At 37.0% G+C, this 27333-nt stretch overlaps 1 protein-coding gene across 3 annotated transcripts in view; it reads left to right on the forward strand.

Moving 5' to 3' along the window:
• LOC129718558 (PAX-interacting protein 1-like) overlaps positions 1-18763 on the forward strand; it is a 64879-nt gene extending 46116 nt beyond the window's left edge. For all 3 annotated transcript variants that reach the window (XM_055669435.1, XM_055669436.1, XM_055669437.1), the window contains exon 3: positions 16264-18763. In XM_055669435.1, the coding sequence (XP_055525410.1) occupies positions 16264-17934 (1671 nt within the window). In that variant the 3' untranslated portion in view covers positions 17935-18763. The remainder of the gene's footprint in view (positions 1-16263) is intronic.
• Positions 18764-27333: the final 8570 nt, after the last annotated feature.

A 27333-nucleotide genomic window follows, 5' to 3' on the forward strand; every position in this document is an offset into this window, starting at 1 on the left:
CATCTCTGGGCAGAAGGGGGCAAGCAGAGGGGCGCGTGCAAGTGTTAGTAGGTTTTCTCCTCACCTCTCTTTTATACTCATTGGTTAACTATGAGGTGTTAATTGAGACGGTGAGTGACCGGTTCAGAGCCGCTTTCGGTAAAGAACTGTTTTGCCCACTTCTACTTCAGATTGCATGTAAAAGAACACAAACACCGATACTTATCTTCCAATTCCCTTCCCATTTGTGAATCGTTGGGCCAGTGCGAGCAGCAGTCCCGGTAATTTGATACACACTATCCAGATATGCACACTACCACCACGAAACTGCGAAACAAAGAGCCGCGAGACAATAACACAATCTAAAGTTTTCTGAACAATTTAACCAATTCCGCTAGAACAATCATAAGCACTAAATCGATTTCACTACACTCGATTCCCGTTTCGTCCAATTTTTCTCCCGAAAACTAGGTATATGAATTTTTCATCATCTCTCGACGTTCAATTTTCCAACTTGTTCAACTCTTTCTACACACACAACACACAGTCAATTGAATTTGGAGTTGAATTAGGATAGAAACTCAGAATTACATTTTGTTTTCGATTTCACCTAAATTTTTGTTTTCGGATTTGGATGCGGATATGAATACGGGCAATCCCGGGAACGATTTCCCGTGAAATGTCTTTTCCCGGGATTCCCGAATCCCGAGAACAGAAATTCCGGAGTTCCTGAGTGCCTCGAAAAATTTCGCAAAATTTGCTTCAATTACTTGTCAAAAATATTTGCTTTCTTATTTAGTAAACGAAAAATTAGGCAAATATTTACTTCGTCTAATGTCGTTCTTAGCTAGTTAGTTCACAACTGAGGGAGATGTTTGATTTTTTCTTTGTTTATTGATAAAAATTCATTCAAATGCTCTAAAATTGACTTATTTCGAGTCGATTATTTAGTATTCTTTCGTTTCCTTTCGGTTAGTATCGTTCATTCACAGAAAACTGCCGAATCAATTAAAATTTTCACACAAGGATCCTACTTTCTAATCGATGATGATACCAACACCAAAAGGGTTTAAAATATTGTTCTGTCAATGAAAACTAGATTTGCTACGCAACTTATTTTTTGAAAATAATTCGCTTCATGTAATGGCATAGCAAATATATTTGATAAAAAAAATGAGGCTTTGCTTCCGTTTAAGAAAACTGAATTTTGAGTAAATATTTGCTGTAGTGTAATAGTATAGCATATATATTAACCCGAAGAAATGTGTTGCCTAAAAAATTCCAAACCAAATATAGCAAATATTTGCCTCGTCTAATGCCTGCCCAACACTCAGCTTTCTCTTCAACAAACTGAAAGTACCGGACACTCCAGTTTTGTTTGTTTCTTGCTACATTTCTAGCAAAAATCAGTGATTTGGTAGTATTCTAAAAACCAAACAACAGCGGTGATTTAGCGGATCTAAATAAAGTTTTACAGGAGGAAATTACATTATTTTGTCTTAGCGTAAAATTGTCGATGTAAAAAATGTAAAAAAACGATCGCGAATTTCTGATGTAAACTTGAATATGTTTTGTTATATTTTTTCCTTTTTTAATTTGTTCTACATGCGAGTTAGTAATGAAATTTTAAACGTTTTTATGTTACCTTTTTTTCACAAACTTTATTTGAAATCCCATTTTGTCAAGATTTTTTTTCCATTCCCGGATCACGGGAATTCCCGGGAAATAAAATTTTTCATTCCTGGTTTCCCGGGAAAGCAATTCCTGGGAATTTAGCTGAAGATTAGAATATAAAATTGGACTAATCGATTTGAGTTGAAATTAATATTTGAATTTGACATTTAATACATAGTTGGATTCGAGTTGGTTGTTGGAATAAGAATTGGATTCAGATTGGGACTCGAATTTAAGCTTGGATTTGAATTCGATTCAGGTTGGAGCATGATTCAGATTTGGCCTGAATTTGGATTCTAGTTAATTTTTCCTATTATTTTTTACAACGGGGTTGGGTTTAGATTTACCTATGCATTTGAATTTTGAATGGATAAAGATCTGGAATTGGGTTTGCATTTGGATCGTGAAGTGGAATCAGGTTGGGATTCAAACATAGTGCAACCTTTGAATTGAAATTTGCTTTTGTATTTCGATTTAAATTTGAAATTGGATTTAAATTTTTGGCATAAATTGGATTTGAATTTGAATTTGAGAAAAATACATACGAGAACATCAGAAATAATAAACAATTAACAACGAGCTAAAGCGATGAAAATTATAAGAGTTTTGTTTAGGCCCGAATTGCAGCATAAATTATCACCGCAAAAATCGACGTACAGATGGCAGCACATTACTAATCTTGCTTGTCTACCTGTAGTGCAATGATCTTGGGCAGCACATGACAGTAGTTTTTTATGCTGGTTTTTATTATATTTTTATTCCGACTGATTCCGCTTACAATTTCGATAAAAGTACTACCCGCAGCTAAAAAACTCCTTCAGTTCGTAAAAAAACCTCCCAAAAGTAACGGTCGCCTTGGAAGTTTGTTATTTTATACCCGAAATACCCTCAAATACAAAAGAGAATAAAGTGTACTGGTTCAACGGAAAAAAGTGACTATTCATTTGCGTGAAGTGACCGGTACTTACCCGCGAAAGCAAGCTAATTTCTTCCCGTCCTACTCGACTGCTTGTGGTTACCTGGCGCTAAAAACTTACATGTGAATTAATCAGTGTCTTTACTATCCACAGGGTGGCGACTACCGGGAAAAACCGGGAGAATCAGGGAATATCAGGGATTTAATTTTTCGATCAGTTCGATCTGAGTTCCAAAAATTTCAAGTATATTTGTTAAACTGCAATCACAGTTCAAATTTCAGTTGAATTCCAGCGGGGAATGCACGGGAACTTTTTGTTGTACAGTAAAACTTTCTGAGAATGAATTGCAACTGATGAGACCTTGTACAGGGCTCGTAGTGACCAAAATATCAAGAAAAAGTTACTTTAAATTTTTCGAAAAGTATCCAAATAAGTACTAACAAGTCATTCCGTAGTGCGCGCATTTTATGCTAATTACTACAGTTTTTTCGTAAAAACCAGTGGTTGGACGAGATTTCCAGTTTACAATTCCTTCAGAACTATTGACACATCTTCTAGAATCGCCTGAGCAAGCTTCACTATCGCCATTGTCATATTCCAGTAATCAAAAATGGTGATTACTTTTTTGCAACCAATTGACAGAAGACTCAAAGACTTGCTCAATAGTTTAAATGTGTTTATAACTCGGAATATAGTGATCTTTCGAACTATATTTCTATTTTTTAACAACGGCTTTTACCCGTTAACACATAAGTTCATTAAGCAGACAGTATGTGCAGTAGGGAAAGCGAAAAATAGGCGAACTGGAAATATGATCACACGTTGATGTTATCAAATTTCTATTAATTGGATTTAATTGGAACTAGCTGAAATTAAAATCTATCATTAAAATTTTCAATAATACAAAAGCACCTGGTGACATTTTAATTAAAGTTCTTCTTGAGATACTCTCAGAAATCGTTTCAATATGAATATTTAGCCAAATTATGAAAAAATGCCAAAAATACCCCAATTTTAAAGCCGGATAAGGATCCAGCTGCGGTTTCAAGTTGTCTCTCAGAAATCGTTTCAATATGAATATTTAGCCAAATTATGGAAAAATGCCAAAAATACTCCAATTTTAAAGCCGGATAAGGATCCAGCTGAGGTTTAAAGTTGTCGACCAATCAATTTATGATGATACGTGCTAATAAATTCGAAGGTTATTCACGTGGAGCTGCTCTTCTATACTCAGAAAAAGCATTCGACAGGGTTCAGAGTAAAGGTTTGATTGCGAATTAGTTTGTTTCTTATTTTCTTATTTTTACAGTCAAGATTTTAAAATAATTATTCAACTGATCCAACCAGAATTCCAAATCTGATTTATTTTTTTGTCAAAATAGGTGTGTCTCAAAATAGTTAATTGCCCCTCAAAAAGTTAGTGCCCCTAGACGTTTCAGAAATGCTTCAAGTCTTCAAAGACTTCCATAAAGTTTTCCTGTAAGTAAACGTAAAAACGACGAACATAGCGAGTAATTACCCTGCGGCCTTTTGACGCACTTCTGCGTTTACCAGGAGCACCCAAATGAAAAGGAATGGTTAAAAAGCTATAATTTCTAGGGTACTTTTTTGTACTTTGGGACAACTTTTTTTCTCTTTTGTCGACCAATGCAATTTTTATTTTCAATTTGATCAAACTGGACTTGTTTCTCAACAAAAATATATTTTTGCTCAAGATTCAAGTTAGTAAAAGCGAAGCTAATTTAAATAAGTTTAGCTGGTGCGAATTTTGGCAGGAACCAGTTTAAGTCTGATCCGTTTTAGTTTTGTGATTTAGGTGAAAAAACCTATGATAGTCGTAACTTAAATCAGTTTAAAATAAATTTGAATAGTCAGGGAAAAAAATTTGGAACATCAGGGAGAATCAGGGAATATCAGGGAATTTAATTTTGGAAATTGAGCCGCCATCCTGTATCCGTGTCCGCTCGATCAGTACGCATTTTCGAACGCTGCCCATGCATTGTTCGTCCTGTGAAAAAGGAATTTTGAGCCTGAAGATACCCGTCCCGCAATCCTCTGTTCCTGTTGAGGAGAAGCGTTTTTGGAAGTTGAAAGTGATTCCCCAGACCGGTTCGGAAACCCTGGACCCAACAAGTTTTGAATTGAATTTATAATGGGATTTGAACGCGGATTTGAGTTTAGGTTGGGGTCAGGATTTCGATTTGAGTTTAGATTAGGAATTTAAACTTGAACCTGAATATATGATTAGGATTTGAACTCGGAATTGCATTTATATCTGGATCTTGATAAGAATTCAGATATCAATTTTAATTTTAATACGGAGTTGGATTTGGTTTCAACTGTGGCTTTGAATTTCGAACCAAAATTAGAATTGAATCCGGATTTGAAATTGAAATAGTATCATGATTTAAAACAGGATGATGCTCAGAGTTTAATTATGGATTTAAATTTGGATTGTTATTCAACCTCAGTTAGAATTTGGATCACTGAAGTTAAGAACATGAAGTGAGATTAGGATTTTAATAAACATTTTTTTCACCTTTGATTTGGATTTGAACGATTTGAACTAATTGGGAATTTTGTTGAAATCTGGAATTGCATCCGGATTTGGATTTGTATTTAAATACCAAATTGTTTGTAAGGGTGGACTTGAATTTAAAAAGAAATTTCAATTTAAAATTTTATTTGGAGGTATTTGACGAAGTGGTTATGAAGCCGGAACTATTATTTGAACCTAAACTTGGACTGGGGTAAGGATTTTGTTTTGAATTGGGTTTAAACTTAGATTTACGGTACAAATTTTAAAATTACGATTAGGATTCGAGCTCGGAATCGCATTCTAATTTTTGTATGAATTTCGTTAAGAATTCAGATATAAGTTTAAATTTTACCACAGAGTTGAAGAATTTTGAACTGAATTTAGAATTGAATACGAATTTACATTCGGAATAGTATTTGCATTTGAATTGGGATGATGCTTATTTTTGGATTGAAATGCAGATTTTGATTTGGATTTTAATTAGAGTTAACGTTTGATTTAAATTTCGATTTCGACCATTGGGGTTCAAAAATGCATTTAGATTAAGATTTTGATTGAAATTTTTATTTGGATAGTGACTTAAGTTTACATTTTGATTCGGCTTTGAATTAGTTTGAAAGTTTCTTCGAATTAGGATTTGGATTCATAGATTTCGATTGAATCATCAATTTGTCGTCTGAATAAAATTTTGGATTCAGGTTCAGGTGTGGAATTCCCATTTGGAGTTCAGCTTGAGTAAAAATTTAGGTTGGGAACCGGAAAAAAAATTCTTTTCGAATCATAAACTTGACTGGGACACGGATTTGGATTCAAACCCAGAACAGCCTATGAATCGGGATTTAAAGTGAGATTTGAATAGGATTCCGATTTAAATAAAAATTTGGATTTGAGTTTGCGATATAAATTTGACTTTAGAATCGAATTTGCATTTGGACTAGAATTTGACTATAAATTTGAATTCGTGTTTGAAAGTTTGAAACCCGGATTAGATTTGGGTTTGGATCATATACTGGACCTTGGTTCGGGTTTGGATTTTGTCAAATGTGACTCCGGATTTGAATTTCAATGACGATTGGTATAGCGATTTGGGTTAGGATTTGATTCAAATTCCAGCAAATTTGTAGTGAGATTCGGATTCAGGATACTTATTTGGATTCGAAATTGTGCTTAAGTTTGGGTACATATTTGAATTCGAATTCGTATTTGGAGATATACGATGAAGTGGATTTGGAGTCGGAATCAGATTAGACCATAAATTGGACAGGGATTCCAATTTGGATTCACACTTTCTTTGAAATAAAATTCAAAATTGGATTTGGCTTTGGATTTAGTTTCGGATTAGGATTTTAATTAGAATTAAGATTTAGGAAAAAAAATGTTTTGGGATTGTTCACGGGGGAGTAGAGGAGGAGGGTCAAAATCGTCAAAGACCTGTCCACCTGGAATGTGGATGGACCTGATCTTCATGTGAACTTTATGTGAACTTCAAGGCTTCGGATAAAAAAGAGAAGGCAGCTACTTATTAGTTTTCGTACTGATTGAAAGTACGGATAAAATGCTAACAGAGCTTCATTTCCAGGGATTATGAAAGTAGTTCTGCTAGAAATTTCCGCTGAACTAAATCTGAGCCTTATGTGAACTTCTAAGTTCGTTTGTTAAGTGAAATTTGAACTTCTGGATGCTTGGGTAGGGACCCCAAATAACTGAAGCGAGAACACCAAAAAACTGTGCAAAACATGAACAAAAAATGATAAAATATACGAGAAAAATAGGTTCCAGAAAACTGTAGTACAATTTAATATTTTTTAGTTAATGTATACATTTAATGGCCAATTGCTTTAAATGAAAAAAAAAAAAACAAAAACAGAGTAAAGAGTTATAGGCAAGTTAGTGTAGCCCACCAGATGTTTTGTTCGTGCTACAGTTTTTTCTTATTTATCAAAAGTTACCAGAGCATTGCACTAACTGTAATACAACTCCTATCCTGTAATACTCGTAGAGGAAACTGATCGACAACAACTTATATTCATACTTACTTCTATTTAGTTGACTTATGGATCGTTCACTGGTCTAGGGCCGAACGTATTAGAGATGTCCAGCTTCTTTTGTCTTGGACAGCCGTTCTCCAGTCTCCTCGTACACCAGTAGATCGTGCATTTTTTTCCACCGCGTGCAAGACCTGCCACGGAGTCGACCGCCTCTTCCTGGTTCTCTACTGAAGATAGTTTTGACGGCTCTCTCGTTAGGCATTCTGGCTACATGTCCAGCCCACTGAAGCCTGCCCCGCTGTATTACCCTCACTATAGCAGCATGTTTGTATACCTTGTACAACTCGTGATTCATGCGCCTGCGCCACACTCCTTCTTCCAGTTAACCTCCAAGTATCGATCGACTTCACGCTCAAAAACTCCAAGCACTCGTCGGTCAGCTCCCTTCAGCGTTCATGCTTCATGTCCGTAAAGAGCCACCTGGAGTATCAGCGTCCTTTACAGCGCTAGTTTTGTTTCGAATTCTACTAGTTCTGAAATGGAAGAAGCGCAAAAAATAACAGATTCCTTAAAAAAACTAAGAAACACCATAATTTGTATGCGACAATAATAAGTCCAAAATAATACTATTTTTCTAACCATTTTTTGATTACTGTGCCGCAAACCAGTCGAGAAACATAAACACGGCCTAACACTGGGGCGAATGAAGTTACATAAGTGCACCCACCCGGCTTGTGCGTGTGTGTGTACAAATCAAAGACACTTCCTCGTATGTGAAAACCGTCCTCCTGTCTGATTCTCTGCAGGAAGCAATGCAGTAATTAATAACAGTCAGTGCGCTGAAAAGTCAAAGTCTTCCTCTGGGTTGGAAGGTTGCGTTGAGACACCGGCAGCAGCTGATGGCAATTTATGGTGCTCAATCGTCGACTCATCGACGGAAATTGCAGCCACACACTTCGTAATAAATTCCACAGATAGTGATGATGGTAAATTTTACTAATGATTTGGCGCTTTTCTGAAAACAAACGACAATGCGAGGGCGATAATACAAGAACATATGGAACCGTTCGTAATTACGTACAACTACGCAATTGGACTCTAATTGTCGGGTTTCACTGGTAGTCAACAGCAGGTAAAAGTGAGAATTATTGCACCACAATTACCGAGTTCGCACACGATTGAATTCATGTCCCATTGGGTGGAAAAAATCGGAATTAATTCAATAAAGGTCCGGAATTAATTCAATGGTGGGAAAGCTAGCCACGATAAATCACCCCGGCAGCAGCAGCAGCAGCAGGTAACTAAGACAGAACAGCTTTATGCTTCATTTCACACCTCCGGCAGCTGTGCGAAAGGCAGGTCTTTAAGTAGACGCTCATTGTTCTGCGAACATGAATGAACAAAGAGTCTTACACCGATAAACCATTATCTGGGAGGGACGATCTTCATTCATTTATGCTGCATGGGCTGGGACTGCATGCGATTGCATCTGCACACTACACACACGTGGATCGACCACAAAAAACATCGGACAGGAAATTAGCAAATCGAAAACCGTGCGATCACTTCCTGGGCTGTTTTCGATTTTTTCTATTTCTGCTTACTCTTCCTTTTTTTCCTTTTTTTTTTCTATTTTCTCAACCCTAATGAGTTGTGATTTACGATTTACCAAGGAGAATCTGACGTGGTGCTTTTTGTTCTGCACTTTTTATAGCCACTAACCGGATGGGAATTTGCTCAAACGCCGCGCGGTGGGAAGGAAATTAGTTTTCTGCAGTGTGGAAATCTGTTGGAGATTTATTTTTGCTGCCTCAAGGTTGTTTTGGAGATTCCGCCGGCGATGACGGTTACTTCATCGTTGCGTGATTGGCATCCGCTGAAAAGTAGTTCAATGTTTGGTACTTTCACTGACCAAACACGTGCCGTCAAATCGATGTTTAAACTCAGTTGTAAGCTTCACGCAATTGAGTGTGATTTCAATTAATCAGGAGAGAAAGGGTTCTGGTTTTATCGTAGTAGTAAAGCTGAAGCAATAATTGTCACTTTTTCAATAAAGAAGTGCGACAGTAATTGCCCGGAACGGAAATTACGTTAATAAGATTATCTATTAGCATAGCACTTCACTGTTATTTATTCAATTATAATAGAAATTACCTGTAATCTAAACACCTGCAGCTGAAGCTGTAGTCTTTCCAGTTTCAATCACGTAGAAAAACTCGTTCTAAGAAGAAAAGGCTAAACACCTTTCTCGATTTGCGTCGTGTTGTCTATAAAAATTGTTCTTATTAACGATAGCACAGTTTACGAATCACCATGCGTGTCCTTTTTCAATTACACAGGAATTCTTAGCCAATGGAAACGCATAGTGATTCGACTACTGAGGATTCGAAAAATACTTTCGGTACAAGTTTTACATAATAACGTATGGAAGACGATATATAATTGCTCGATCTAGCTTCTTTAGGCCTATAGGAGTGTGTGAAAATGCTAGTTTTGTAAAAAATTATTCTCGAGAATCAGAAACGCACGACGGAAAGCAGAATGGTCTTAACTGGAAATTGTTTGGAAGTTGCGGATCACTGATCTTAAGTGAAATCGAAAGTTTTTCATTTCTATTAGTTTGTGATAAAATTATAATAATTTGATTTACTTTTATTTCTATTCCACGTCCAGCCTAGAAAATTCTGAAGGCATTAATCAAGGCAAACCGATATTCGAAGGAATTCTCCCCCACATTATGAAAATTGACAGTAAAACTTAGATAAAACTCAAATTGTAAAATTGGAACGTTCAAGCTATTCTAAAAGTCTTTATTACTTTTCACCCTCTTAAAAATTTCTTAGATTTTTTTTTCAATGTTTGATCTATGCAAAAATCTTTACCCTGCTACGAAATTTCGGTTCGGTTCTTTCATATATTTGATCTTTGTCGATATTTATTTACATTTTTATACCTTTCGACATTTTCTGGCCTCTTTTAACTCTTTTTTTTGTTGTAAGAATTTCCTTATTGAGTTATGTTGTTTTGACATTTCTACCATTATATATACTTTAATAACTTTCGACCAAATATTTTTTTGCTCTCCATATATTGATATTTTTAATATATATTGAGAATATTATTTTTTGACATTTTATTTTTCACGTATTCCACGCCAAATCAACTGAGTGGCTGGCAGTACTCTCTAAGAATGTAATGGAAATTTGTGGAAGTTTTTAAACCTCTTTTCTTAAATCGATTTATCCGAATAATTACTAAAGATATAAATCTTTCGGTATGGTTCTAATACGAGGGTTTATAACCTCTGGACAGTTTTTAATCGAATTTTTGTGTATATTTTTATCATCTTTTAGTAACATTTGACCATTTTTATTAATTCATTACAAAAGTTTACCATACATTTTATAACTTTTCTTGGCAACTTTTCATCAAATTATCAATATTTCATAGAAAAATTTCACAACTATTGTTTTGTTGACGCTCCATTAGTTTCCATCAGTATTCAAATGATTTCTTGTCAACTTTCGGAAGGATTTTGACATATCTTCACTTTGTGGAGTAAAAATTTAGAATTATAATTTTTCATTTTTTGCCTACATTCTCATTCAGGTTATTCATATTTTCATACTTGTTTGTCAGTTTTCGTGGTTCAGTTTTCGAAAAATCTTGACGAACAATTTCGACAATTTCTCAATGATATTGATATTCAAGTGACGAATTATTGACAACTTTCGAACGTTTTGTGTCATATTTAAAAAAAATTAATATATTTATTTTTTTATTCTTACAAATTTTGTTGATATTCCAATCACTTTTCCTGAAACTTTCGGGAAGCTTTAACACGACCTTTGAACAACTAATGCAAGATTTTACAACCTTGCGTTGATTTCGTTGCAACTTTTAAACGAATTCTTAATGTATTTATGAAAATTCTTTGAATGGTGTTTGTTGGCATTCTATTAACTTGAAAAAAATTTAAAAAAAATAATTTTGTTGGCAGATTTTTGGGGTTTTTGTTATAACTTCCTGACAGCTGCTTGATTATTGGCAGAAACCGTTTCAGTATATTTTTCTCGACTTTTCATCTACCTTTTAAAGATTTTGTTACACTTTTACTCTATTATTTTATTTTTTTGACGTGGGACTACGTCTTTGTTTACTATACTGGGATGCATTCTGTAAAGTTTGAAATGAAACTGGCACATGTTGCGTCAGATTTCAAACGTTAATAACAATATAACCACATGATGGATAACAATAACCAATATGTTGTTGGATAGATAAAATGTAGAACAATTTTTAATATGCTTGTTATCACTCTAATTTCATTGCTAAGCCGTAAAATTGATAAAAAGTTTCAAGGACAAATTTACGCGAACAATGAACCAATCACATGCGAGCATTCCTAGCACAGACGACGTGAATGGACACCAACCGTTCCCTGTGATATTCTCTGTATCAATATCGAAATAAAAATTGACAGAGTCTCCCCGTCCCAATAGGTCAATTTATTTTTGCTTCCATGAGTTTAGACTAATATGATGTCTCGAAGGTAAAAGTTTTCCGAAAAGTTTGAAACAATCCCCATTCTTGAACAATTTGTGATTGAAAGTTTATCTCATAAAATTGATTGAAAGTTTATCTCATAAAAATGATTACCATAAGTATTGTAAATTTTTGCAACGGATATTTATTTAATTTTATCTACGATATTCACTAAATAATCGTGACCAGATAGTATCGAAAGAGTAAATTCCACATTAACACATTTCTAGAAAAGTAAGAGCCAGCGAATGCTTGTGAATTATTGGTTTATTTATTAAGTTTCATTCAGAATCTCTTTTTACATTTCAAAATTGTTAAATGATATATTATTATTCTAACCTTTATCATAAAAAACGTATATTACTGTCTTCGTAATACAGCGAATGTACCTGGTTGTACGAAATGGAAAGAATTGTCAAGCAAAAAAACAAAAATGGAATTGTTGAATGCTACGTTTTTTTGCTGGAACTTGCTAATAAGAACCTTTGTAAGGGCTGCTATATTATTATGAAAGTTAGATCCATATCATAGATTTGATTTAATCAGAATTAAATAAGACAAAACCATTCATTATGATAACGTAAGTATTATTGGATTTGGTTTTTGAGGATATAAGAGATTATTGATAGTTAATTCTGACTTTGACGCATTACGAGAAATCCTTGGTGCTTCTTCAATTATCAAATACATGTTGCCCGCACAAAAAAAAACTACAAGCATAATATCGCCAAATATAAACGATATTCTTTCGAGTGTTGTTGAATATATTTCAAAAATGGGTTCCCAGAGGAGGCTGAAAATAAAAATACGTACAGTCGCTGAGCAAACACATTGATTCTGTCTACAGACTCTGTATATTTTGTAACAAAAAATCCCCTAATTACATTGTTTAGTCCCACGTCACCATTTCATACAACCCTAGGGCTGTATACCTTGTAGTATTTTATTATAAAATAAAGATTTCTGATAATAATTGTAATTACAAAGGTTTTTCTTGATGATTTCTATCATCATTGGTTTTTAGATGCCCCTTAAAAAAAATTGACGAATGTCCTAGAAAAAACTTTCAATAATTTTTGATGTTTTTGATGAACGTTGTAAGTTTTGCTAGAAAGGTATAGCAATCACTGCAAAAACCAAAGGTATAAAAGTGTTCAAAAGGGCCGAATGTCGACTCAGTTCGACGAGATGAGCATTTTCTGTATGTGTGTGTGTATGTGTGTGTAACGCTCTCCCAATCTCACTCGGACTATTACTTTGCCTGTTATGGTTAAAAATGTGAAATCCAGCTATGAAAAGGAACATATTTCGAAGACTACTTGGATTCACTCACTTTTCTCAGAGATGGTTGAACTGATTTCCACAAAATTAGTGTCAAATTAAAGGTCTAGCTGCCTCATAACACCTCATTGAATTTCGCTGTAATCGGATCGTAACTTCGTCTGTAATGTATCGAAATGTGAAAATCACGAAACTTCATTATCTTAGAAACTACACAACCGATTTGAACAATGTTAATATCAGATGAACAGGCTAGTTAAGGGTTAACTGATGAATTATGATTGAACACGTGGTTTCATTTGATTATAATCGAACTTAAGCAACCGTTATGCATTAAATTGTTAAAACGACGAAAGTCTATTATCTAAAGTATTACACGACTTATTCGAACATAATAAGTGTCATACAAACGAGTCATCTCTCAAACTTAGAAATAACAAACTTCATAACAATTTGATATGTGGTTCAGTAGTTATGGAAAGAAAAGAAATTCAAAGACTATTCAAATCTATACCTGCTTTGATCAATATATATGGCCTCAACATGATTTAAATGTGGTATCGTACTATTTGAACGTTCCCGGTATCGCTCGTGATTAAATTGTTCGAATTAAGAGTCATTTTTTTTATTTCGCTATTTTTTAAGCGCTAACATTACGTCAAATTCAATACTTTATACTTCAATTACAGCATCAATATTTTAGATCCCAAAGAGTGAATGTACCTTTATTGGATTTAAGCATTCATGTAAAACTATTTTTACAAATAACAAGTTTGAATGAGAATGGTTGAGTCTGACCGCTAGGTGGATTAATTTAGGTTTTTTCTATTTACTCACATGGTATTTTTAACATTTGCCGCTTTCTTGTTACTTTTTGCTGATATACTTTTCAAAGCCACGAGATCTGAATAATTTTTGACAACCTCAAGAATGTTTCCACAATTATTTGGAGAATTCACAAACTTTGGACAGCTTTTGAACGATTTTGTAGATATTTTTAATGTATGTTAGTAACTCTATCTATCGAATTCTTACACTTCAAACTTTTCCATTTTCCGATTAGTTTTTCATCCATTTCAATTCTTGTTTGATAGTTTTCGTATTTTAACCATTTTTATGGTTACTTCCTAGTAACCAGGCTTGTCACTTCTGCTCAGAAAATTCCTAGTGTGTAAGAGATTATTTTTTACTGCACAAACAACTACTCTCACACTGGTGGGCAAAGCAACGCACTTGCTTAAAAAGAGCAGCGCATCGTGTGTATCTGAGAAGCTCGCAAAAAAAAAACATCGCGGTGAAATCTGAAATATCTCTTTTCAAAAAATTATAACTTTTTTTTCTTGATTTCTCCATGATCAAACCAGTTGCATTGTTCAGGTAATCTTTTGTAGTTTTTATAAAAAAAAAAACTAGATTTTTGGAAAATGAGCTTTTTCAGATAATTTATTTTTAATTTTTCTTTTAACTTTTTTTTTCAAAAGTAAATAATTTTTTTCTAGAGTGAATTTTTTCGGAAAGGCAAACGTCACACCGTTCGAACAAACCGTTTTGACCCCAAAAATATTTGTAATCATCAATACCTTCCCAAAATAGCATTTTTCAATAGTTTCTCGAAAATAAGTCGTGTTTCAAAAAATCAAACCAATAGCACAAAAAGGCATCTTTTGCCTATAGAAACGTCTGTGCAAAGTTTCAACTAAATCAAAAATTACAATTTAAAAAATATATTAAAACTGGGACATTTTTTGTGGAACTGCTCTTAAGAGGAAATGAGAGGAGCACCTAGGTAGGAAAGAAGATTGCGTTGTTTGCATTGTATTTTGAATTTGAATAAAAGGCAGACGTCCGTAAAACATGTTTGCTCTTCGAATGTTATCGAATTTATCACAGCAGTGTATTTTTTTTATGGACCCCACTGCGACCAGTCTAGTTTTTTGATCTTTTGTGGCATTGTCCGGACGCTTTCGCTGTTCGCACATTTTTGTTTTATTTTTACCCTTTTGCCGTGTTACTTATTAAGAAGTAACCTGCTCCGTGTCGTTTGTGCTTTTTGTCTTCTTATTCAGACTTAGTAACCTACTTCCTTCCTTATCGACTCTATCATGTCCTCCTGCAAGCTATAACTCTAACAGCGTATAACGTGCTATAGTGCCTATGATATAATCGAAACTTTAGACCAGTGGTTATTAAGTCTGGAGAGAAGATTTTGTGTGGAAAAGCCTGAGAATAAACCCATACTTACAGTTTTTTTTGCCAACGAATGGCTTGGTACTACTAAGATTCGAACCTATGACCATTCGCTTGTCAAAGCGGACTCTGTAACCTTGCAGCTACCAAGCTCTTCAACAGTGCTCACCACGGTGTACTTCTGTGTAATCTCAGTAGAGTAGTTCACCACTCTTGTTTCGCTCAGCAGTGGTGCAACCAACAAGTACATTTTTTATTTTTGCGAGCGGCAGAAATACAGCATAAAGCAGAATGAAGAAGTTTGGTGCAGAATGTTGCTATACGCAGTACTCATGAATATGAATATTCACTTTACTCTTTCCACAAGCCTGCTAGTAACTATTCAACAGTTGTCCGATGTTTCCATGAAAAATCTTCAACCATTTTCCACTTTTCCAAAACATTTTTTTACAAATATTTTTTTACAACTTTTTCGAAATCCTTCAACGTCTTTTTAGTGAAATTTGATTAGCTTTTGACAACTTTATCATAACTTTCTAATGTTTTTCTAATGTATTTATGAAAATCTTTTGGCTTGTGCTACGACGGGTACTTATCGAGAAATCACTTAAAAGTCTTGAGTTATTTCTGCTCTTAATGTCTTGACATTTCCTGACACGTCTTTACAATTTTTTTACAACTTTTCTAATGACATTTTATCAACTTTTCCTCTAGCAACCCTCTTTTTGACACGGTTCATTCAAATCTTTCCACATCTTTTTAACAATATTTTATTAACGGTCTAACAACTATTTTATAATTTTTTTAAGCTTGATAAACTTTGGAGAAATTTAGAGAACTGCTTTTCGACTTTTCAGTGATTTCTAGTAATTTTCGACATTTCTTAATAATTCTTCTGAACTTTCGTTGATTTTCTAGCCAAATTCCTCGACTATTGTTCGTTGATATTCTAGCAATTCTATGGCTTCTTGATGACATTTAAGTTTTCGGGGGATATTTTGGCGACTTCTCGAAACTTTTGCGTATTTTTAGTGACATTTAAATAACATTTCAGATTTTAAATTCAGATTTTGACCACTTTTCATATTTTCTCATCTTTAGTCGATAGTCGATGAATTAACAACCTTTTTTTTTGTTTTTCTGCTCCTTCCAGTGGTTGCTAGTGGCCGGCCTAGCCGTCCTACTGGCATGCTCGGCGGAGGCCCAGCAGCAGCGTAGACTTCGGGTACGCCCCCGAGTGCTCCAGCAAGACCCTCAACAGTCGAGTGCCGAGCTGGACGTGGAAGATGACAATCGAGCTCAGCAGGCGGTGCAGTACTACCGGGCGCAAGCCCGCGAAGATGACGAAGATCCCCGCCAGTTGGTGCTGGTGGCCAGCGAGGACGAATATAACGGTCAGTACGGTACCCCGGCTCCGAGGGCCCGTGCAGATACTTACCGACCGGCAGTGAAGGTCACGACCGCCGCTCCATTGTCTCCCCGTCATAAGGTTCAGGAGGCGCGTCCGCCACCGGTGCAAACCATTCGCAACTACAATAAAGTAAACGATGATGGTTCATTTACCTTTGGCTACGAAGATGCCGATGGATCGTTCAAGGAGGAAACCCGAGGTACGGATTGTGTGGTACGAGGAAAGTACGGTTACATCGATCCGGACGGTAACAAACGTGAGTTCACTTACGTGTCGGGAAATCCATGTGATCCTAACAACCCCGAGGGTAGTGAAGAAGAGGAAGAGAAATCTGAGGAAGAGTCAAACGAAAACGTGCCCCAGAACTACCCCAGAAGACCATCGGCTCCACGACCAGTTCCAACGCGTCCCGCTCACACAACGCCTCGTCCAACTACGACCGTCTTCCAGAACACCTACAACTCAGGCTACAATCAGGAAGAATCCGAAGAAGAAGTCCAAATTGGTCAGCGCGTGCGTCCAGCAGCTCGACCATTCGCCAGCCAGCAACCTCAGACGGTTACGCAGCGTCCACGAGTGCAGGTCGTAAGCACAACCCCCAACATGGTCTACCACACACCAACCCAATCAGTCCCGGTGAACATCACCCCCAAAACCGTCTACCGACTAGCCCCTCAGAACACCCTCCAAACCCAACCTCCACCAACAACCTATCGGCCAGACACGACCACCCCCGTCAGTGGTTTCTTTTCGACCACCAAGAATACCGGCCTCCTCGGTGGAACCCGTGGTCCGCTAGACTTCGACGCCGAGTTCAAGAAATTCCAGCATGAAAGCAAGATCCCCTCGACCACTCCATCCAAACCGATTGGATCCTCCACCACCAAGCAGGTCACCAACAACCCCATCTATCAAACCCAGCTGGTGTTCGATCCACAAACTGGCCAGTACGATACCGCACTGTACCAGCAGCTCCCACAAAGTGACGGTGACTTCCAGCTGAATCACCGCATCCAACCATACGTCCATCATCCCCAGCACCACCAGCAGCCGCAGCTGGTCAGCCTGCAGCATCTGCAGCAGCAGAGTCCACTGTACCGTCAGCAGCCGCAACCCGCTCCAGCCCAGGTTCAAATCCCCCAACAGATCTACCAGAAGCAGCAGAACGAACTGCAGTTCCTGAACAGCCAGCAGCTGTTCGCACAGCAGCTCGAACTGCAGCAAAACCAGCTCCGTGCGGATCGGTTGGAAGCTGCCAAGAAGGTCCAAAACCCTCAGCATCGCTTCCAAGCTTCCACTCCCCAAATCCAACGCGTTCCGCAACCCCAGCAGCAGTACTACTTCGTTCAACCGCAGGGTCACTCCAGTGGACAGATTGACGCTTTTCTGAGGGGTCACAACATCGAATACTAGTTCGCGCATCCAATCGCTCGCTCCCTCTCAGTCTAAGTCCCCTTTCTAGAGCTAGAGTTTTGTGTTTTGTCTAGTTTTGTAGTCTGCGAAGCAAAGCCATCTACAGTTTTTTTGCGTATCATGTTAAGATTTAATTTAATGTTGAACTCCCCTCTCCCCCCTGTCCCATGATTCCGGTTCCCTAGTTAAGTCCCCCGTGACCCCTCATTCAGCGTCAGCTCTGTCAAATCCATCAAATCGGTTATAAGACTTAAGATATCTACCCATAGAAGTGTAACAGTAAGAAACTGCTGTGCCCATCTACGCATCCAGCATTGCTCATCCACGAGTTCGTACCGTACCGAAAACGAAAGCTAAAAGCAAAAAAAAACACGTTTCTAGTTGTAAGCAAATGATGATAACACTGTAAATAAAAAAAAAGTAGCATTTTTATTTCCGTGCCCCGTGCCCGTTTCGAAAAGTTTTAGGAATCAGTGCAGAACATCGCCCCACGGTCCCAGTTGTGTGACAGTTTAGCCACGCTGTCAGTTGTCTAACTCGGGATGGAACGAAATTATGAATTGTGAAAATTACTGAAGAAGAATGAAGAGAAAAATGCTCAAGCATTAAACGGCGTTTTATCCGGATAGTAGAAGAGAACATGGAGGAAAAATAAGAAGAAAAAACTGTTTATGGTGAACAGTACGTTTGCGAGTGTAGAATTGTTCTTTCTCTCTCTCAATCTCTTTTACTCTTGTTTAGGATTATACACACCGTTTAGCTTACGGAACCAGTTATAAGTAAGCCCAATATGGAATCGAGTTAATAAAAATTAAATGTTGGATAATAATTAGTTGTGTTTTGTTGGCTTGAAGCAAATGATATCACTCATTCCTGAAGGTTGATGGTCGAGATGACATTTTTCGCAGCCGAAACGTTGAGAATAAAATATTGGATTTCCGGATTGGTTTGGTTTTTATTTTTATCACATTTCCCTAAACGATGTTTGAGATACAACTAAATACATAAAATCTTAAACTGGGAACTAAAAAAGCAGAGTACTGGAAAAAGCTGCATCTGTGGATAACTAAGCGATGACAGCTTTTTAAACTTCATAAAATTTCGCTGAAATTGTAAAGATATTTTAGATAACTTGAAGATAGCTTGTTGACGATTTATCCGCAACTTTTTTATGACATTTTCGTAAGGTTTTCAAATGCAACTTCTTGACTTTTTAATGAGTTTCTGGCATTTTTGAAGGATTTCATATAACTTACAATTTTTTGCTAAATTTTTGACGTTTTTTCATCATTTTCGTATAGTTTTTTATGATTAGTTTTTGGTTTCTTCACAACTATTGAAAAAATGACTCGGCGAGAACTTTTCGACGACTGTCAAAAACAATTTTTGGATAACTTTTTGACGTTTTTTGCATCTCTTTATGATGTGAGGATTGTATAAATTGTTACATCTTTCAGATGTTCAGCAATTTTTAAATGGCAACTTTTAACAATTTTCAACACCAGCAAATTTTTATGAATTTTCGATAACTTTTTGACAATGTTTGAGTCGAAATATATATTTTTTAAATCCCTAACAACACAATCTTATTTTGCGAGCAAGTTTTCTTAGAGTACCTTCTCCTTTTGCAAATTCTCTTTGTCTATTCGCACCCGAGATAAAAGAACAGTTTCAATAACAGACCAAACGGGTGCAATCGCCTATAAACAGGCAAAGATGTTTGTATCTTGGCATCGGTTTCCAGGACTACGAAATAAACTACATTTACAATTTACAATTACATTACATTGTATATTTTTATTATTTTATTACAATGTATATTTAATAAATACAACAACCAACATGCTAAACCTTTAAGATCGATTAGAAAGTTCATTTTTGTTGATTTTTTAGTGCAAGAAGTTATATCATAGCTTAAGTGTTCGAAATTTACTATTTGAGCTGAAAAAACACAGAGACAGCGTTGTAATCAAATATCTTCAGGTCGGCCGATTGTATCAACCTTAACTAGAATTTTGGTAAAATTTTATTCCATGTCGTAAACTCGTTTTTTAAGTTCTTGCTCTGTGACGCTTTTTCTGTTATATTGTTTACCACGGACAAAGGGTAATTTCTTGTTTTGATTAAGCATTACTTCCTGATGGGAAAAATACTGTCCAAGCGCTCAGAGAGCCCAAATGAAGCAGCCAAACCGGAAATATTTAAATCTTTTTGATACACCTATAACTAAACAAAATTGTCTTACCTAGATAACTAGCGCTCAAATTAAAAATTTAAAAGATTGCAAAAAAATGTTTTGACAAGTTAAAACCCAATAAAGTTTACATGAAAAATACAGTTTGAACAATTGTGAATTAACTTAGTAAATGGTGGCAACTAAAAATTTGAATGTTTTTTTCCTACTGATGTTAAAAAAGGTAAATGTACTCAAAGAAAAATTGATTCATTTCTCATGAAGATATCATTACCAACGCCAAACATAATAAACATTTGAGATTCAATTAGAACTGTGCAATGCCCTTGTGTTTGTGCTTCTTGTTGCGACATCATTTTGAACAGAACTTAGCATGCACCAACAAAACAAAAGATTCTGGCATAGAGAGGAGAGAGAGGGAGAGCTCTTATATGCCGTACTGTATCAAGCTTCGAACACTTAAGCTGTGATGAAACTTCCTGCACTAATGAATTTTCTTGTCGATCTTGGAGGTTCAGCATCTTGGATAAAATATCACATGATTGAGTCATTCGGCATGTAAGAACCTCAAGCTCAAGTTCAAGAGCGTATGTTCTATTACAATTATTATTATATCAACTACAAGGTGGAGCGGGGGCCTAGTGTGGTTGGTAACGTCTCCGCCAACCACGCTCGACGCCTGGGTTCGAATCCCACCGCCGACATAGGTGTCGATGGTTGTGAGGTGGCGTGATCCACTCGGCGGAACTACACCGACGAAAAATAAGCGAAAATGGAAAAAAAGTTACTTAGTTTTTACTTTATTAGTATTCTAGCTGGACCCAACAAACGTTGTTTTACCTCGAACGAAATTTTGTGTTATTAATCTATTTATATAAAAGAAGACATGTTTTGTATGTACATACGTTCCAGCATAACTATTGAATGTCTTAACCGATTTTCACCAAACTTTGCAAGCGAGTACCGTTCGACGAAGGAAGTGGTTATAGAAGTATTGGGAAAGGGTAGGAAGAAGGGGGGAGGCAAGATTTTGCGTGCATTATGGGATCTGTTTTAATGAACTCGATGATTTCCAAGACCGGAATATGGCGTTCGACGCCATTTTCAATTCTAAGATGGTAACTTCTAACTCCCGGACAGCAGTACAAAACTGTGCCTAATACCGTGATTTTTGGTTTCATGGAAGCGGGTATATTTGAGGCTAATGCTCAGATTCTCCTCTATATTTTAGGAGCAGATATGACGTCAAGGAACCGAAATATGATGTCTCACACCATTTTGAAACTTATATTACTATTTCCGGTTTGTGCAAGGCTGTGTAAATCCAAATTGATGTATTTAGAACCGGGACTACATCCAGAAAATAAAAAAATCGATAATCAAGATGGCGTCTTTTGGTACCTAGAGAGCCGATGAAATGCAAAATACTCCCCAATAATTACATTTTGAGAACCGATATACGGTGATTGCACAATTTTTTGAAAAAAAAAACATAACTTTTTTAACATAAATACCTACTCTATCATACCATTGTTAAGAGCAATACGCCTTCTTTGCTATATCGTTCAACAATGCAATTTATTGGAACATCGCCGAGAAATATAAAAACTTCTACGAAGTGTTAAAAACGTATTTTGGACCACCTCTATATTCAGAACCGCGTGTTGAAATATTTTGAGCTGATCATATTTTTATTCATCATCGATCTTTTTAGAGTAAAAATAATACTGCTCGTTCGTAGGTTTTATTTAAGCACGCTGCAAACAAAAGTCGGTTTCGTTTGGTCTATAAATATTGTGATTAATCATGTACGTGATGTAAACCACTCAAAGAACCGCGTCTACCGAAATGCATCCTTGAAGGTGTTCGGGATTGGAAAACGACATTTATATAAATACTTAGATACTTCGGATGGAAGATGATTTTCACGCGCGTCACGGTATTTAATATCGCTCGTTTTCGTAGTGAGAGACGTTTTTGCACGCCGATCGCACAGTTCGCGGTATTCGAAAATAAGAATAATCGTCTCTCGCCTTCGTAATTATCGTTTGATTCTGTCACTTACCACGGTGACGCAACCCTTCCTTTCCGTCGTAGTCGTGGAGATGCAGCGGTAAACTCGGTTTCCGACAACAACGACTGTTACACCTTCTTACTTACAATATCCATCCTCATCCTAACGATCGTAAGAACGTGGCTGGCGCCGTTATAGATCTATACAAAGCGGAAGCTACTGAATTATTGTACATTAAATATGGTAAACTAATCCCGAGTTGCTATATACGTGGTGCTCTGTGCAACTTCACTAGCTCAAATCAATCACGGAGGAGCAACTACGAACTGTGCGGTCGTTCGAGCTCAAGCTTTTTAGAGTAAAAATAGTGAATTAAGCGAAAACATCCTTCTGCCGTGAAATTTTCAAAATTTAAATCATCTGAAAATTACGAGGTCCGGCATACTTGCATACTGACGACGATGTCAACGCGTGTTTGGGTTGGTTTATATGTATTTAAAAATCGCTATAAGTGTTTTTATTCGACGTAGAACTATGTCTCTCAGGAAGTTCGGTTATATAGGGATGTAAAATAAAAATCTAAAACCGAAAAAAGTGAAAAATGTAAATAAATCGGTAAGTTTTCGATGGATTTCCTTCTGTCTTGAAGCAATCGATTGAAAGATCTTTTGAGAATCCTTCCAAATTCAGGAAGTTTTCATTTTATTAATCGGATTATTGTACTATTGAAAATTGTCAAGCCTTGTCAAAATTCGACCTCTGATTGGTTGTTATATGATTGCTTTCTCAAGCACGATCGACAGTATTATAGACCTAGCAATTCGGAATGTACTATTTGGCTTATAAACGAGCCAATTTCAGCCGAAACTGCTCATATTAGTTCTAGACAGCGACTATAACAGCCCTTACTTATGTCGTTTTCGTTTTTGCTACCCCGCGGACTACACTTTGTCCTATCACTGTTTGGACGTAGGACTACGTCTTCGTTTTCTATACTAGATTACACTTTGTGAAATTGAAAATGAAACTGGCAAACGTTGCGTCAGATTTCCAACGATTATAGCAAGCGAACGACTTAATGGATCTTGGTCATTGATATGTCGGTGGATAGATAAAAGGTGTAACAATTTTTTGATATAATGTTCAACATTGTTGCTTTACTGCTTAATGGTGGAAAACGTGAAAAGTTCTAAGGTCAAGCTTTCCCACATATTTCCCTCGTTATTGGCTTGCTTCCCGAGCACAGATAACAATAACATGGACGAAATGAATTCCACTGCCTACATGTTTTGACACAAAAAAGTGTTTTGGTTTGTTTGTTTTTCTCTACGTTGTGTGGCCACGCCCTAATGGCAAAAATTTACTTTGAACTCGATGCAAAAGACTGCGTGTAGAAAATTCAGCTTCAGTTTAGTTTGTTACACAATAGCGAGTGCAGTGTAGCTGTTAGAGGTACGCGACATTGAGAAACGAGAGCTGCATACGAGTCAACTTCCAGGCACCGCGGAGCATGTTACCTTTATTATATTTAATATTTTGCTGTCACTGCTAATGGAGGGCACAGCAGAGAGCAAATTTTATGCGCGGCCAACAAAATATTCAATACTACCGGTGGTGGTGCGGTCCCTAGCGTTCTATAGCACACATCTCGAGCTGAAGATTATGGAATCGGTTCTTTTTAGAACTATAAATGCTTTAAGATAACAGTTATGAGAATTTTCACAACTACTACTAGGGTAAAATTTTCATGTATTCATGCATCGTTAGTTTTACAATAACGACCATCAAATATAAACGGTAGTGTTGCTATGAACAGTTTATCGCAGCATATAATATATACTTTTAGTCCTACGTCACCATTTCATACATTGTTGTATAAATACTTTGTAGTATTTTTTTTTTCATTTTTCGGACAATCCCGGACTACTGTTTTTCTGTCCTGGACAGTCCGCGAAAGAAACAAGGTGCAGTTTTGAAGACACCACGTATGTGTCAAAATCAAAAAAATGTGGCAAAATTGGTTTGCTTTGATTGTCGTTCTTCGTGTGTCAAACAACAGGTAGGATTTTATTTTGTCAAAACATTTGCGAAATGGAAGAACTTTTTAAGCGTTTGGAATCATCATCGTCCGAATCCGTACAGTAGCACAAACGCGACAAAAAGACAATGGCGCTGATGACCAAAACAAAACAAAGTGGCAGCCACCTCTGGTATTACGCACACCACTGCAACTGCTCGGTAAGTGTTTTTTTTTTCAGCTGCAAAATGTAGTCCGGGACGGTATAGTCCTGCCGTAAAAACGAATTCGACATTAGCATCAGCAGCAGCAGTGCAACGGATACCAATGGCATCGGATAGCAGTGGCAGCTGTGGCAACGGATAGCAGTGGTAGTTGCAGCGGGTATCAGCATTGATAGTGGCTCGAACTAGATTCGAACCTACGACGACTGGCTTGTTAGGCCAGCATCGTACCTCGAGACCAGCTGGGAGATAAATATATTATTTTATATTTGTGCTATAGAGACACATCTACTTAGGGAACATTCGTATAATACGTAAAGCGTATTCGACAATTTTCAGTAAAATTCTGTCTTTGTGCGGTAGCGGGCACCATCGGTCATACGCAAACTCACCATAGTTCCCACTGTCGGGGCATCTTTGCCGGTTGAGGGTTTCGGCCTTCCTCCGGTGAAGCTCTGCCTCGTTTTGATAACTACAGGAGCATTCTGGATTCTGGCAATCACAACTTCTGCTGGCTGTCTGATTATCAGTGTGAAAACAGCTTTTTCTGTGTTATCAGAGTGCCTGATTGCGATTTGATAATATTATTTGAATCAAACGGTTACAAAATTTTAAAACATTTGGCTTTCTCCCTTCCAATGAAACAGATAATTCGATGCCTTCATCATACACAAGTTCACCTTAACTTCCGCTGTCAGGGTAATAGTAAACATCATATTTGATTTTAAATTGAACAACAAACTGTCCTTTTGAGGACAACCACACAAATGAATTGAAGATTTAATATTTTCTCGTTTTGCGCTGAAACCAAAGGTTAGTTATCTAAATATGCATGCACATGCACTCTGACTGTTAAAACTCTTTGCGCCGCAAAGTGTGAAACTCGGTAGCACTTTAACTTCTCATTTGCACAAAGTTTTAAAAATTTATAAAAACTTATAAGTAATGCATCAAACAACCTTATGTATGTAGTTAGTTCTACGCCAATCTTGCAGTCGTGGCTTTGCCCACAACCCTTGTGATTTTTGGTTGAATAATATCAAAATGTGGAATTTAAAATGAAGTGATTAAAAATATAGGATAAATTATACTCTTTCCTAAGCAAAATTAAATGCGACCTGACGGAGCCGTGAACTGAATAGGCACTTGGTTTGATTGTTGTTCTAACTTAGTTTTTGAATTGCGAGCAGCTTATGTTTTGATATAGGTGAAAAACTGGGAGTATTATAACCTTACTAGAAGCTCTTGATATGGTGACTTATTCTGATTTGCTCTATCAATTTCTGATTTACTTTATTATTTTAAGGTTTCACACAAGATGTACTAAAATTATTGTCATTCATCAGTTTACCGTAACCACCTTAACCGAATGTGAAAATTCACAGAAACCAACTAGAGATAGAACAAAAACCCTTTCGATTTTTTTTATAAAATAATACGTTTACAATCAAAAATAAGTTCGGCAACTCTTTTTAAACGCAAGTCGAAAAGCGTTGTTGTTTACCTGACAACCGGTATGACAACGAAGCTCTGTCAGATGTAATTTGTTGTCTACTGTTCGTATTTCAATATCATAGTATCCTGAAAGTGTTGTTTTTTAAAATCCACCATTCGGCTTTTCTCGACTAACCATTTTAGTGGATTTTTATTATTTTTATTGCATATTGACCAGACGCAGAACAAAGCAGAACTAGCACAAAAGAAAATATTTTAAATTCGACGATCTGTTCTTGAGTAAAATCGTGACATACAAACACCAAACATCCCAACAGTACGAGATTTAGAAGCCTTCATATCAGCTTTGTCATAATGGAGTAAAGTAATTCTATTAATTTTCACTACACTATACAGCAAGTCGTTTAAACACATTCCTGGCGTGCCTTTAGGTGTTCGGTGATCTTACAAGCAGGCGTCTGACGTAAAGTATAACATTGGAAAGGGGGGAAGTAGATTGTTTTAATTGGTTTATTTTGCAGCAGCTTGAGCTCTCACTGCTTCAGCACCTGGGTAACTAAGTAATAGAATGCAAATAGCGTTGCAAGGACGCAGGGTACCAGTTATTAAACGCCCAACCAGGCTCAATATCTCGATACTTTCAGCCGGAACTATTGGTTGCATGACAGGCAGGAAAAAATAAAATTCTAGCACCCACTTGATAACAATGTTCCCCAAGCTAAGCTGGAGATTGATTGACACAGAATTTGAAATCGTCTGACAGCTTTGCCGGGGTCCGATCCGATTACTCATCCACATTATCTAAATTCGTTACATTTTGTCAATTCACCCCGCCAACTGAGATCATGGTGCTTTTTTTTTTCATTATTATAATTTCGAGGTCTTCGTGATAAGTGTGTGTGCGGTGGCTTTTAAGCACGGAAGGGACCTCCTCTACAGTACGACCGTTTGCCGGCTGGGCTTGGAGTGATTAATCAGTTTCGAACTGCCGCCGACCAATTTGGTAGACAGGGCACAGCATCAGCAGCAGCAGCAGCTGCGATATCGATGTCCTTGAGCATGGCGCGCGAGATTAGTCCGTCGCAACGACGCACCGCATCTGGATTGCAAATGCTAAAGTCATTAGGCTAACTTACAACAACAACAACACCAGAGCGCGCGCCCAGGGTTTACTTTTAGAACGGATCTCCGCAAACAGATCGACCTCTGCTCGTGTAAGCCTACGGCTTGGGCGGAGGTGGCATTTCGGGCCGCCGACGGCGCACTCAGCGGTGACTCAGCGCCAACAGGGTCCGATACACGGAGATCTAGAACTGAATCCATTAGAAAGGAGGCGTTGTACTGGCCTGTGTACGGAGTCGAGAGCAAAAACTGTGTGACTAATCGGCGCGGTTTGGTTCGAATTGTTTGTCGGTGGCATTATCGATTATTTGTATCACAATCTCCCTCATTCATGTTAGTGGATCGAACGTCCTTGAACAGGCTTCGCAGTCGA

This window comes from Wyeomyia smithii, chromosome 1, assembly GCF_029784165.1.
Source record: "Wyeomyia smithii strain HCP4-BCI-WySm-NY-G18 chromosome 1, ASM2978416v1, whole genome shotgun sequence".
Classification (NCBI taxonomy): Eukaryota; Metazoa; Arthropoda; class Insecta; order Diptera; family Culicidae; genus Wyeomyia; species Wyeomyia smithii.